We start from the raw sequence: 12654 nt of genomic DNA on the forward strand, positions 1-12654 counted from the left end.
GAGTGCGGGCCGGGCTGGCTCGCACAGGCGAGGTGAGGGCCCCGTGAGCGGCTGCATCCCCGGGTCAGTCGGCGAGGCCCTGAGACGTCAGGAAATAGCCAGTCACGCAGGAGGAGAAGTCTAGAGCTTTCTCGTTTCCCTCTGAAGGTGTGATGGTTTAGTGTCTGGCGGCAATGGACGGTAGGTGGCCGGGCTTGGTCTCCTGCACTGGTTGGTGCAGACTCCCCCCCCCTTCCCGGGGGCATTAGTGCTTTTCCCTGGGGATGTTTGGGAGCCCCTCCCTTTGTGGCCCCGCCTTCTGTGCAGTGGGCCCCGCCCGTCATGACTTGGGTTCTGGGGTCCCTTTGGTTTTCAGCTTTCTTCCCTGGACGGCTGTGGGCGTCTGGTGGCTTCTCCCGGGCAGAGGGCGTTGGCCAGGTCGAGGTTGACCGGGGAACGGTTTGTCACGTGATCTGCCCTCGCTGCCCCCCACCCACCTTGCCCTGTGCTCCCCACACGTGGCTCAGATTGTGTGTATTTGGTTGGCGACGTGGTGGTTTTTAATTCCATCACTGCTGCATTTAACAGCTCCTGGTTTTTTTTCTTAACGAGGGTTTATTCATTGCTTTCGGTCGTCCTCAGAAGTCTTCGGATACTCCATTCTTTTCAATGCATCAGTCTTCCAACCAGCGAGTCGCAGCCTGTCAGAAACTCGTGGGCTTAAACCTTGGCCTGCCGGAGCCTCCCGTCCTGCAGTGCTCCGGTGTTCCCCGGGACGCTCCCGCCGCAGCCATGCCCTCCGCGTGCTCCCAGAAGCCCTCTCTTAAGGACGTCATTTTTCAAGCCCATTTTCTGGGCCGTCATCGGGCCTGGGGTGTTTCAGGGCACAGAGATAAGAGATTTGTTCACGCTTTCTCTCTCTCTTTTTTTTTTAATTTTTGACAGGCAGAATGGACAGTGAGAGAGAGAGACAGAGAGAGAAAGGTCTTCCTTTGCCATTGGTTCACCCTCCAATGGCCGCCGCTGCAGCCCGCGCACCGCGCTGATCCGATGGCAGGAGCCAGGATCCAGGTGCTTTTCCTGGTCTCCCATGGGGTGCAGGGCCCAAGCACCTGGGCCATCCTCCACTGCACTCCCTGGCCATAGCAGAGAGCTGGCCTGGAAGAGGGGCAACCGGGACAGAATCCGGCGCCCCAACTGGGACTAGAACCCGGTGTGCCGGCGCCGCAAGGTGGAGGATTAGCCTATTGAGCCACGGCGCCGGCTCTCTCTCTCTTTTTTAAGATTTATTTATTTATTTGAAAGTCAGAGCTACACAGAGAGGAGTGGCAGAGAGAGAGAGAGAGAAGAGAGAAGAGAGAGAGAGAGAGAGAGAGAGGGGTCTTCCATCCGTTGGTTCACTCCCCAATTGGCTGCAACAGCCAGAGCTGCACTGATCCAAAGCCAGGAGCCAGGAGCTTCTTCCAGGTCTCCCATGTGGGTGCAGGGGCCCAAGCACTTGGGCCATCCTCCACTGCTTTCCCAGGCCATAGCAGGGAGCTGGATAGGAAGTGGAGCAGCCAGGACTAGAACCGGTGCCCATATGGGATGCCTGCGTTTCAGGCCAGGGTGTTAACTGCTGCGCCACAGAGCCGGTCCCTCTTTTTTTTTTAAGAAACAGATTTTGCGGTCATGTTAGGATTCCAGGTTCACTTGCCTTCGCTGCCTGGATCCCTGTGTGTTCTCCCTCGCTGCTGGAGACCTTGCACACGGAATCATTACTGTCTCCTCCGGAGGCTGCCGCGTGCAGTCTCAGCGGTGGGGAAGGGAGACCTGTGCCACGCCAGTGCTCCTGGCTGGTCCCCACAGGGCCCCTCTCTGCGCCCCTTGCCGGGCGAGGCTGCCACGCTCAGCCACGCCGCTGCGCACCCATGGAGTTTTGGAAATTCCCTTCTGCCCCCCGGCTGATGCACGGGCACTCCTCTGTCTTTCTGTGGGAACAGGAAGTGGCTGCTTTGGGGCCCAAACTGGGTTAATTCAGGCTTCTATGCCTTCTCCTGTGGCTGCAGGAGCGGCCACGTCCCAGAACGTCCCTGCTTCTCAGAATCGAGGCGTGGCTGGCGGCCCTGCCTTGACCTCCAGCCTCTGTGCGGGCGGGGCTTGGGCATCTCGGCTCCGGGGCCGCGCGGCTCCTCCTGCCACCGACCCTCCCGTCCCGTTGTGGCCGGAGCCTTCTCAGCACTCTGTGACCTTCTGGGGCCAGCGCTGGAGACAGGCAGGGGCCAGGACGCTAGTGTGTGTGGGTCCCTGCTGCCCTGCGCCCAGGTCACCTGTGCAGCCTCTTAGATGTCCGTGTGTGGGGCATGGCTGTGCCTGCTCTGGGAGGGGCGCTGTCCTTTCCGTGTCACCGCTCTGGCAGGTGCACCCTGGACGCACAGTGAGGCTAGAGCTGGGAGGACACGGGCCTGTCTGACTGTGAGCTTGTGCTCCTGGGCCTGTGATCAGCTGGCTGGGGGCCCGTGGGAGGACCCCATTCCAGCTGGTGTCCTGAGGGTTAAAGGGCCACCATGGACCAAGAGTGCACTCTGGCCAGTGTCCGTGACCAGCTCCTGCCCATGGGAGGAGCCTGCGTGGCCCAGGAAGGGCAGGCCCAGCCCCTGGCCTTGGAGGCCGGGCCCAGTGTCCTCTGACAGGTTGCAGCCTCTGCTCACGTCCTTGCCACCTACGTGTCCGTGGCGTCATGTGCAGAGGGAGGTGTGGGGTGGAAGGAGTGGGCATGGAGCCGTCTGCCCGGCCGGCTGCAGGTGCACTGTTCTCAGATGCTGCACGGTGCCTGGGGGTCCCTCTCAAGATGCCTGTGTCACTAGGCCTGGGTCTGTGCAGGACAGCGGGGACAGCTGTCCACTCGGCTCTGGGCAGGCCTGTCCATGGACAAGCCTGGGGAGACCTCGGGCCATTCAGCTGCTCTGTTGGCCCCTGCCCAGCCCAGGCACTATGGCTTTCTGAGTCTGCTCTGTGCTGGCCCCTGGTCCTCCTGCAGGAGTGGGGGCGTGGGTGAGCTCGGGTGGGGGAGCACCAGGACACCTCACCCCCGGTGCCCCTGCGTGTACCCAGCCACAGGGAGTAGCTCGCTCACAGCAAGGGAAGGGGGAGATGAAATGGCTGGGGGCCATCCTGGGGCCGTGAGCTCTCGCCTTGCTGTGGGGCAGTCTCCCTTCCCGGACGCCTATGAGAAGGGCTGGACGCAGACTCGGGCATCAGACTGTGTCTGTCCAACTGTGTGTCCCTAGACGGGCGGCAGAGGGCGCTGCTCACTCAGTGTCGGGGGACACGCTGTGGTTTCACAGGATGCCACCTAGGTTCTCGTGCAGTGGGGTCGCTGTTCTAAAAACCCCAACCACGCCGCTCTGCAGATCCCTGGGGGTAGCGTCGTGGCGACAGCAGTAGCCTCAAGACGTAGCCTCAAGATGTGAAGGGGCCCGGCATGGAAGCTTCTGGAGCTGCCACCTTAACGTGTGCCTTGCCGTGAGCTAAGGAGTCGCTGCGCTCACCTGCGGCTGGCTTTCCCCGGACGCTGCCCCCTTCAGTGTGGCCCGAGGTGGCTGCCGTCACCTACGGGGCGCCCCGAATCTGCCGATCTGGAATCTGACGTGACTGTCAAATCCCGTCGGATTTTGGGGCATCTTGCGTTTGGATTTTTGGGTTCGAGATGCCCAGCCTGCACAGCCTGATCCAAGATCCCACACCCTGGAAACTCCACAGCCTGAAGCCCTGTGCCCGGCAGTCCTGTCGGGGGACACGCCTCTGGGTTCTGCACCCTGCTGGGCAGAGGGGTGGACGGGCATCCAGCACCCGGCCGTGTCTCGTGCTGGGGAGGTCAGGGCCGAGGACACGGGGACAGGCGTGTTCCCCTCTTCCCGGGGGCGCTCGCCCCACACCCACGACGCTGCACTGCTGGTCAGGGGAGGTGCTGGGCAGGCTCAGGTCGGGGCAGCTCCCCGTAGGGCCACCTGGATCTTGGGTGGGAAGCTTGGCCGCGTGCAGAGGGCTGGAGGGTTCATCCAAGTAGGACAGGAACCCGAGAAGAGGTCCTGGGTGGGTGGGCAGGGCCATGTGGGACGCCTTGCTGTGAACCTGGTCCTGGGTGGGCGGGGCCCTGTGGGAAGCCTTGCTGTGCACCTGGTCCTGGGCGGGTGGGCGGGGTGGGGCCGTGTGGGACGCCTTGCTGTGCGCCTGGTCCTGGGCGGATGGGCGGGGCCGTGTGGGACGCCTTGTTGTGAGCCTGGTCCTGGGTGGGTGGGCGGGGCCATGTGGGATGCCTTGCTGTGAACCTGGTCCTGGGTGGGCGGGGCCGTGTGGGACGCCTTGCTGTGAGCCTGGTCCTGGGCGGGTGGGCGGGGCCGTGTGGGACGCCTTGCTGTGAACCTGGTCCTGGGTGGGCGGGGCCGTGTGGGACGCCTTGCTGTGAGCCTGGTCCTGGGCGGGTGGGCGGGGCCGTGTGGGACGCCTTGCTGTGAACCTGGTCCTGGGTGGGCGGGGTGGGGCCGTGTGGAACGCCTTGCTGTGCGCCTGGTCCTGGGTGGGCGGGGTGGGGCCGTGTGGGACGCCTTGCTGTGCGCCTGGTCCTGGGTGGGTGGGCGGGGCCGTGTGGGACGCCTTGCTGTGAGCCTGGTCCTGGGCGGGTGAGCGGGGCGGGGCCGTGTGGGACGCCTTGCTGTGAGCCTGGTCCTGGGTGGATGGGCGGGGCTGTGTGGGACGCCTTGCTGTGAGCCTGGTCCTGGGCGGGCGGGTGACCCCGTGAGGCTGTGGCCTGAGCGGGCGGGTGCCCCGCGGTGCTCGTGTGCAGTGGCCCCTTCCTCTGGTGGTGGTGAGGGAGGCAGAGGCGCCTGCCGGTGGCGACGTGGTCCCTGACCTGTGCTTTGCCTCCCCAAGGAGAACCACTGTCGCCGCATCAAGATCCTTGGGGACTGCTACTACTGCGTGTCCGGCCTCACCCAGCCCAAGGCCGACCACGCCCACTGCTGCGTGGAGATGGGACTGGACATGATCGACACCATCACGTGAGTGTGCGGTCGCCGAGCCCCCTCCTGCCCGCCACGGGCGCCCCCACAAAGCTGCACGAGGGCCCGGAGGTCTGATGGTGCAGCAGCAGCAGGGCCAGGGGCCAGGAAGCCCACCGCACCCGGGGCTGTGCTCCCCGACCCCTCCTCTGCAGGGGCTGGCGTGTTTCTTCTCCCACAGGATCCCGCGTGCTGTGGGTGTGCATGGATGGCACACAAAGGAATGACCTTGGCAGCTGAGCCAAATCAGGGAGGCCCAGGCAGGAGGCGTGGGCTCCTGGCCTCAGTGCTCCGTGTGGGGCAGGGTTGGGATCCGAGCAGGTGTCTTTGAGGTGTGAACGGTGCACCTGCCAGGCTGCTGCTTCCTGGGCAGTCTCAGCTCACCGTGGTCCTTACCGCTGACAGAGTTGGGGGGCTTTTGTCAGGTGAGGGGGGGTACAGAGCTGGGAGGCTGGCGCCTGGACCTGAGGCCACATCCAAATTCAAGTGTCTCCCGTTGTGGAGAGGTGGGTGTGCTCCAGCGTTCATGGGGATTGGTTACAGCTTCGCCCTGGAGCAGAAAAGCAGTGGCACTGGAACGGTGTAGGTAGGACGTGGCCGTGGGGAGGACGTGGCTATGGGGAGGACGTGGCCGTGGGGAGGACGTGGACGAGTCGCCCAAGAACCACTGTGGGGCTGTGAGCTGGGTGGGCCTGGCTCCCTGGACCGTGGGGCTGTGAGCTGCGTGGGCCTGGCTCCCTGTGCGGTGTTACCGCGTCTGGGCTGCCCCAGCCGTGCCATGTGGGTTTGACCAGAGGAGGCTTCAGGAGGGAGCTGGCGTGGGTCCCCTGTGCCCGGGACACTGAGGGACGCTGGGCCCTCCAGGCACTGATGTGCGTGCTCTCCCCGAGGGCCTGGTGTGGGTCCTGGGTGTGGTCCAAGGCCGGGCGTGGGGCAGCCCCTCACTCCCCATTGCAACCCCTGCCCTGGAGAGATGCTGCCTGCAGGAACCAGGCAGGGGTGTGGGCGGGCGTGTGGCTCGGAGAGCTGCCGGGAGGGGAGGGCTGTCTCCCGCGTGCTGGAGGCTGGCGCGTCACACGCCAGCATCACATCCTCTCACCCCAGGTCACAGAGCATGGAGCACGTCCTAGCATACATCACAGCATCATACACATCCCACATCACATCACACGTGTCACTCAGGTCAGGCTGCATCACTTCACGCATTGTCACGTCCTAGCATACATCGCAGTGTCATACACATCCCACATCACATCACACGTGTCACTCAGGTCAGGCTGCATCACTTCACGCATTGTCACGTCCTAGCATACATCGCAGTGTCATACACATCCCACATCACATCACACGTGTCACTCAGGTCAGGCCGTGTCACTTCACGCATTGTCACGTCCTAGCATACATCGCAGCATCGTACACATCCCACATCACATCACACGTGTCACTCAGGTCAGGCTGCGTCACTTCACGCATTGTCACGTCCTAGCCGATACAGCACGGTCACATTACATACATGTCACACAAAACATCACACGTGTCACTCAGGTCAGGCCGTGTCACTTCACGCATTGTCACGTCCTAGCATACATCGCAGCATTGTACATATCCCACATCACATCACACGTGTCACTCAGGCTGCGTCACTTCACGCATTGTCACGTCCTAGCTGATATAGCACGGTCACATTACATACATGTCACACAAAACATCACACGTGTCACTCAGGTCAGGCCGCGTCACTTCACGCATTGTCACGTCCTAGCATACATCGCAGCATTGTACATATCCCACATCACATCACACGTGTCACTCAGGTCAGGCCGCATCACTTCACGCATTGTCACGTCCTAGCCGATACAGCAGGTCATGTTACATACATGTCACACATGTGCCGTATCATGCATCACAGGATATTGCATCATGTATACAGCATGTCGTCATGTCACATCATACATTATGCACCATGTCAGAACATACATCAGATCGTACTGTGTCTTGCCATGTATCACGTCACGTGCACCAAGTGGTACCCCTGTGTGTCATTGTCTGATGTCCTCATATGTCGCATCATGGCATGGCATGGCACGTTGCATGGTATCCTGTGTCATATGCGTCACACCAGGGTGCTTCAGAAGTCCATAGGGAGACAATTAGGTGAGTTCCTGTTGGGACCGAGCGTTTGGAATCCGTGTGCAGATTTCCCGTGGCACGCACCTGCTGAGAACTGCGGAGGCCCCCTCCGGAGCTGTCGGGCTTTTTCTTTTCTTTTTTTTTTTTTTAAATTTTTATTTATTTATTTATTTGAAAAAGTTACACACAGAGAGAAGGAGAGGCAGAGAGAGGGAGAGAGAGAGGTCTTCCATTCATTGATTCAGTCCCTAGTTGGCAGCAATGGCCAGAGCTACTCTGATCTAAAGCCAGGAGTCAGGAGCTTCCTCCTGGTCTCCCACGTGGGTTCAGGGGTCCAAGGACTTGGGCCATCCTCCACTGCCTTCCCAGGCCACAGCAGAGAGCTGGACTGGAAGAGGAGCAGCCAGGTTGCTGTCGGGCTTTCTCTTCACCACCATAAGCTTGCCTTTCCATTCCGTTTTCTTTTCGAAGTGCCCTGGGGTGTCTGTCTGGACCCTGTGGTGTGTGCTTTCTTGGGGTGGAACACAGAGCGCTGGGTGGGAGCAGCCAGGGGCTGGAGCTCAGCTTGGGCCGAGGTGCGTGTGGGGAGCAGAGCCGTGGCCTGGGCTGGCCGGCAGCTCTCGGAGTTGATCCACGGTCGTGCCCTTGCAGGCAGTGGCCCTGCTGTGCTGTCGGCTGGGACCTCTGGCCGGGGCCCTCGTGCGTTCCGGCTTCTGTCTTGCCCGATTTGCACCTTGATGAATTCTAGCCTGAGGGGCCCTCGTTCCTGGCCACCACCCAGCAAACCCTGTGTGTCCCTGCTCGGTTTGCCACTGTGTGGAGCCGTGTGGAGCCGCACACCCACCATCCCACTCTGCTCCTTGGTCCGCTACTCCACGAAGCGCTGCCCAGCGCTCACCTGTGTGTCAGCTGCTGGCTTTCAGGCCCTGAGCCTCTTGGCCTTGTGTCCTGGCCCCGCCTGAAACCAGCTACCCCAGGGCCACTGGAGCTGCCTTGACTGCTGATTGCCTCGGAATCCCCGGGGCCTCAGCTGTCCAGTGGGGTCCTGGCCCTGGACAGGAAGCTGCAAGACACTGGGCTCTGGAGGTGGCCTCCCCCTGCCCTCTCTGGGGCCACCAGGGCGCACTCTGCTTGGAGCCCCTCCCACTGGGACTCTCCGCACCCGCGCCCTCCCCCGTGGCCACACCAGGCGGCATCTGGAAACCCCAGGACAGCGCAGTATCTGGGGAGGCGGTCCAGGCCGAGGAGGACAGGATGTGGTTCTTCCCCTCCTACCTCCGAGGGGCGCTTCAGCCGGAGCCCCCAGCATGCGGGCATCTCCTTGGAAAGATGATGGAGATGATGTCCTGGGAAGCGGAGGCCCAGGGCTGTCCCCCTCCTTGGCCACTCCTGGCTCCAACAGCCTGGAGGGCCAGCAGGACCAGCCCCCCATCTGCTGCTGTTGGGGGCCCATCCTTGGGTTACTCCAGGACTCCCAGTGGTGCCCTGGTGGCTGGGATGTGGGCAGCAGCACCTGCCTGCGACCCTCGGGAAATGGGAGGCCTGGCCTGTGTGAGGCCTCTGTGCCTGGAACTGCCCACAGCACAGCACTGCCTGGGCAGAGGGGCCAGGGCAGGGCCGAGCAGGTGGAGCCAGATGAGGCCTGCCCCTCCCACCGGCGCTGGCCCCCTGGGAGACCTGTGCCCCTCCCACCGGCGCTGGCTCCCTTGGGAGACCTGTGCCCCTTCCTCCAGCACTGGCCCCCTGGGAGACCTGTGCCCCTCCCGCCGGCACTGGCCCCCTGGGAGACCTGTGCCCCTCCCGCCGGCACTGGCCCCCTGGGAGACCTGTGCCCCTCCCACCGGCACTGGCCCCCTGGGACACCTGTGCCCCTCCCGCCGGCGCTGGCCCCCTGGGAGACCTGTGCCCCTCCCGCCGGCGCTGGCCCCCTGGGAGACCTGTGTCCCTCCCGCTGGCGCTGGTCCCCTGGGAGACCTGTGTCCCTCCCGCCGGCACTGGCCCCCGGGAGACCTGTGCCCCTCCCGCCGGTGCTGGCCCCCGGGAGACCTGTGTCCCTCCCGCCGGCGCTGGCCCCCTGGGAGACCTGTGTCCCTCCCGCCGGCACTGGCCCCATAGGAGACCTGTGTCCCTCCCTGCTGGCACTGGCCCCCTGGGAGACCTGTGTCCCTCCTGCCAGCACTGGCCCCCTGGGAGACCTGTGTCCCTCCCACCAGCACTGGCCCCCTGGGAGACCTGTGCCCCTCCCGCTGGCGCTGGCCCCCTGGGAGACCTGTGCCCCTCCCGCCGGCGCTGGCCCCCTGGGAGACCTGTGCCCCTCCCGCTGGCACTGGCCCCCTGGGAGACCTGTGTCCCTCCCGCTGGCACTGGCCCCCTGGGACACCTGTGCCCGCCCTGCTCTGCTTGTGCCACGCCCCTTGCACATTCCTCCCCGCTGCTGTCTTCCGAGTCTCTGAGGAAGCAGAGGGGCCTCTCCATGGCAGCGCCCGTGTCTCGGTCTCTCTGAGAGCCGGGTGGCGCCTGAGGAGGTGCTCCCGCAGCCATGCAGGGGAGGGGGGTGGCGGCTGGCGCCCAGGGTGCCCTGGGCTGCGGGTCTCCCCATGGGCAAGGCTGGGCCGTGCAGGGGCTGCCCCTGCACACGGCTCCCGCTGTGGTCTGTGGATCTGGCTGGCTGGCGTGTGCTGTCGTCGGTCGTGGGAGCAGGGCCTTGTGCCCAGCCTTGGGGCTGTCGCCAGCGGCACTTGCTCGTGTGTGCACCACGGAGCCTGCCTCAGTTTCCCGGCAGGGAGCACCGTGTCTCAGTGCTGGGTTCTGGTTTTCAGAGGCTGTTGGACTTGGAGCTGGGTTTTCTGTGGGGTCAGGGGTGCCCACGGTTCTTCACCTCTCGGGGTATGCAGAGCCGGTGTGTCCTCGGTTGAGACTGCAGAGTCGCGGGGATCCTGAGGCCCAGGAGGGCCGTGGGGAGCCCCAGGGGAGCTGCGATGTTGGACGAGGGTGGGGTGGGGCTTGACTCTGTCTTCTCCACCGTTTCCACCACACCTGCAGGGGTGTGTGTGTGTGTGTGTGTGTGTGTGTATGTGTATGTTCTTGCCTTTTCTGGAACCTTCCACCTCACCTAGAGGCTGGAGAGCTGGCCTTGGTCGCATCCTCGCCGCCTTTCTGCTCCTGTGGCCTGCGTGGCTGCAGCACAGTACATAAGGAGGACCAGTGACACCTGCTGCAGGTGTGGCCGGTCCTCCCGTGGGGCACTGCAGGTGGCCACCGCGAGGGGTTGGCTCTGGCAGCGTCTCTTAACACCAGGGAGCCCAGAGTGGCCCCCATGCCGTGGGGGGGCTGCTTCCTCCTTCCTCCCTGTTGGGGTCAGACCTGCAGACGTGGGGGGATAACACACGAACTGAAGGGGAGAAAGAAGAAGGGGGCCGGTGAAGCGGGGAGGGCCGTCCCGGGAGAGTGGCCGAGAGCAGGGTGGTGGGCGGCGCTCTGGGCGCCTGGCTGACCAGAAGCAGGGGTCCTAGGGCCGGCAGAGCTGCAGCGTTTGAGGCGGGCCCTGCTGGGCGGGGCTGCAGTGGGGCCAGTGGCAGGAGGCGCGGCAGCAGAGGCTGCGTGGGTTTGGTTGGAGGCCGCTGTGCTGCTCCCTGGACGTCCAGGACAAGGTGGGCCTGGGCCCCAGAGACGCCTGCCCTGTTAACCCTTTCCCGACTGCAGGGGTGAGGACGCTGAGAGGCCCCGCGGCACCGTGTGCCAGGTTCAGCTATGTGTACTCCCCCCTCTTAATTTCCTTTTTTTTTTTAAAATTTTTTTTTGACAGGCAGAGTGGACAGTGAGAGAGAGAGAGACAGAGAGAAAGGTCTTCCTTTGCCGTTGGTTCACCCTCCAATGGCCACCGCGGCCGGCGCACCGTGCTGATCCGAAGGCAGGAGCCGGGTGTTTATCCTGGTCTCCCATGGGGTGCAGGGCCCAAGCACTTGGGCCATCCTCCCCTGCACTCCCAGGCCACAGCAGAGGGCTGGCCTGGAAGAGGGGCAACCGGGACAGAATCCGGCGCCCCAACCGGGACTAGAACCCGGTGTACCGGCGCCGCAAGGCGAAGGATTAGCCTAGTGAGCCGCGGCGCTGGCTTAATTTCCTTTTGTGAATGTCAAAAAATGAGTAAAGTTTTTTTTAAAGATTTATTTATTTAATTTTTTGAAAGGCAGAGTTAGGGAGGCAGAGGCAGAGAGAGAGAGAGAGATCTTCCATCTACTGGTTCACTCCGCAAATGGCCACAATGGCCAGAGCTGGGCCAATCCTGGCCAGGAGCCAGGAGCTTCTTCGGGTCTCCCACGTGGCTGCTGGGGCCCAAGCACTGGGACCATCTTCTGTGGACTTTCCCGGGGCGTTAGCAGGGAGCTGGATCGGAAGTGGAGCAGCTGGGACAGGAATCAGTACCCATGTGGGATGCCTTCGTCCCAGGGGGTGGCTTGACCCCTTGAGCCCCAATTCCGGATAAGGGAAGTTTAACTGAAGTGTTTTGTTTTAGTGCTTCTGGAGATGGACAAAGAACTGGAAAAAACTGAAAATTAAGAAGTTCTGTAGAGAATGCAGGAAGCTGAGTTGGTCTGCCTTCCTAGTAACTCGTAACTCACACACCTAATGGCTCCCGGAAGCGGGGTGCGTGCCGGACCTCGGGGCCCTGGCTTGGTCTGCCGCCGCCCAGGCTGGTGTTCCTCACAGGCCAGCAGCGGCCGCACAGGGCCCTTGTCGTCCTGACTGTCCTGACCTGGCCTCCAAGGACCCTGGCGGCCACTGGGCTCATTTCCAGTTGGGGCCTGCCCTGCAGGGGTGGGCAGTGGAGGGGCCCAGGAAGCTGGGTGGATGCTGTGGCCGAGCAGCCCAGCCCGCCTAGGGACCTAAGCCCCCTGACTGGGCCCGGAGACCTCCCACATCCATCCTGTCGCAGCCCCCACGGTCAAGGCCCAGCCCCACCCTGTGCCCTGTCTTGCAGGTCCGTGGCCGAGGCCACCGAGGTGGACCTGAACATGCGCGTGGGGCTGCACACGGGCCGTGTGCTCTGCGGCGTGCTGGGCCTGCGCAAGTGGCAGTATGACGTGTGGTCCAACGACGTGACCCTGGCCAACGTCATGGAGGCCGCTGGCCTGCCCGGGTGAGTCGGGGGCGGGGTCCCGGCTGTGGGCAGGCGGGTAGGGCTGTCCTCCCCAGGGCTCTGCTCTGACCCCGCCCGTGGCTCTGTCCGTCTCCCATAGGAAGGTTCACATCACAAAGGCAACCCTGGCCTGCTTGAACGGGGACTACGAGGTGGAGCCGGGTCACGGGCAGGAGAGGAACAGCTTCCTGAGGGCCCACGACATCGAGACGTTCTTTATCGTGCCGTCGCATCGCAGGAAGGTGCGCCCTGGCCTGCCCCTGTCCCCTGGGCCCTGACAGCTGGGCCTGGGTCTGGGGGGTGTCCTGTTCCCGCCGCCCTCTCCACCACTGCCTCTCGGCCTGTGAACTTGCAGACGGGGAGAGG

At 63.4% G+C, this 12654-nt stretch overlaps 1 protein-coding gene across 1 annotated transcript in view; it reads left to right on the forward strand.

Moving 5' to 3' along the window:
* The window catches only part of ADCY1 (adenylate cyclase 1), an 88465-nt gene that overhangs the window by 39961 nt on the left and 35850 nt on the right, over positions 1-12654 (forward strand). The window contains exons 5-7 of the mRNA XM_070059440.2: positions 4891-5018; positions 12130-12288; positions 12389-12530. Of these exons, the coding sequence (XP_069915541.1) occupies positions 4891-5018; positions 12130-12288; positions 12389-12530 (429 nt within the window). The remainder of the gene's footprint in view (positions 1-4890; positions 5019-12129; positions 12289-12388; positions 12531-12654) is intronic.

Source organism: Oryctolagus cuniculus, chromosome 16, assembly GCF_051225735.1.
Source record: "Oryctolagus cuniculus isolate XC-2025 breed Fujian yellow rabbit chromosome 16, ASM5122573v1, whole genome shotgun sequence".
Classification (NCBI taxonomy): domain Eukaryota; kingdom Metazoa; phylum Chordata; class Mammalia; order Lagomorpha; family Leporidae; genus Oryctolagus; species Oryctolagus cuniculus.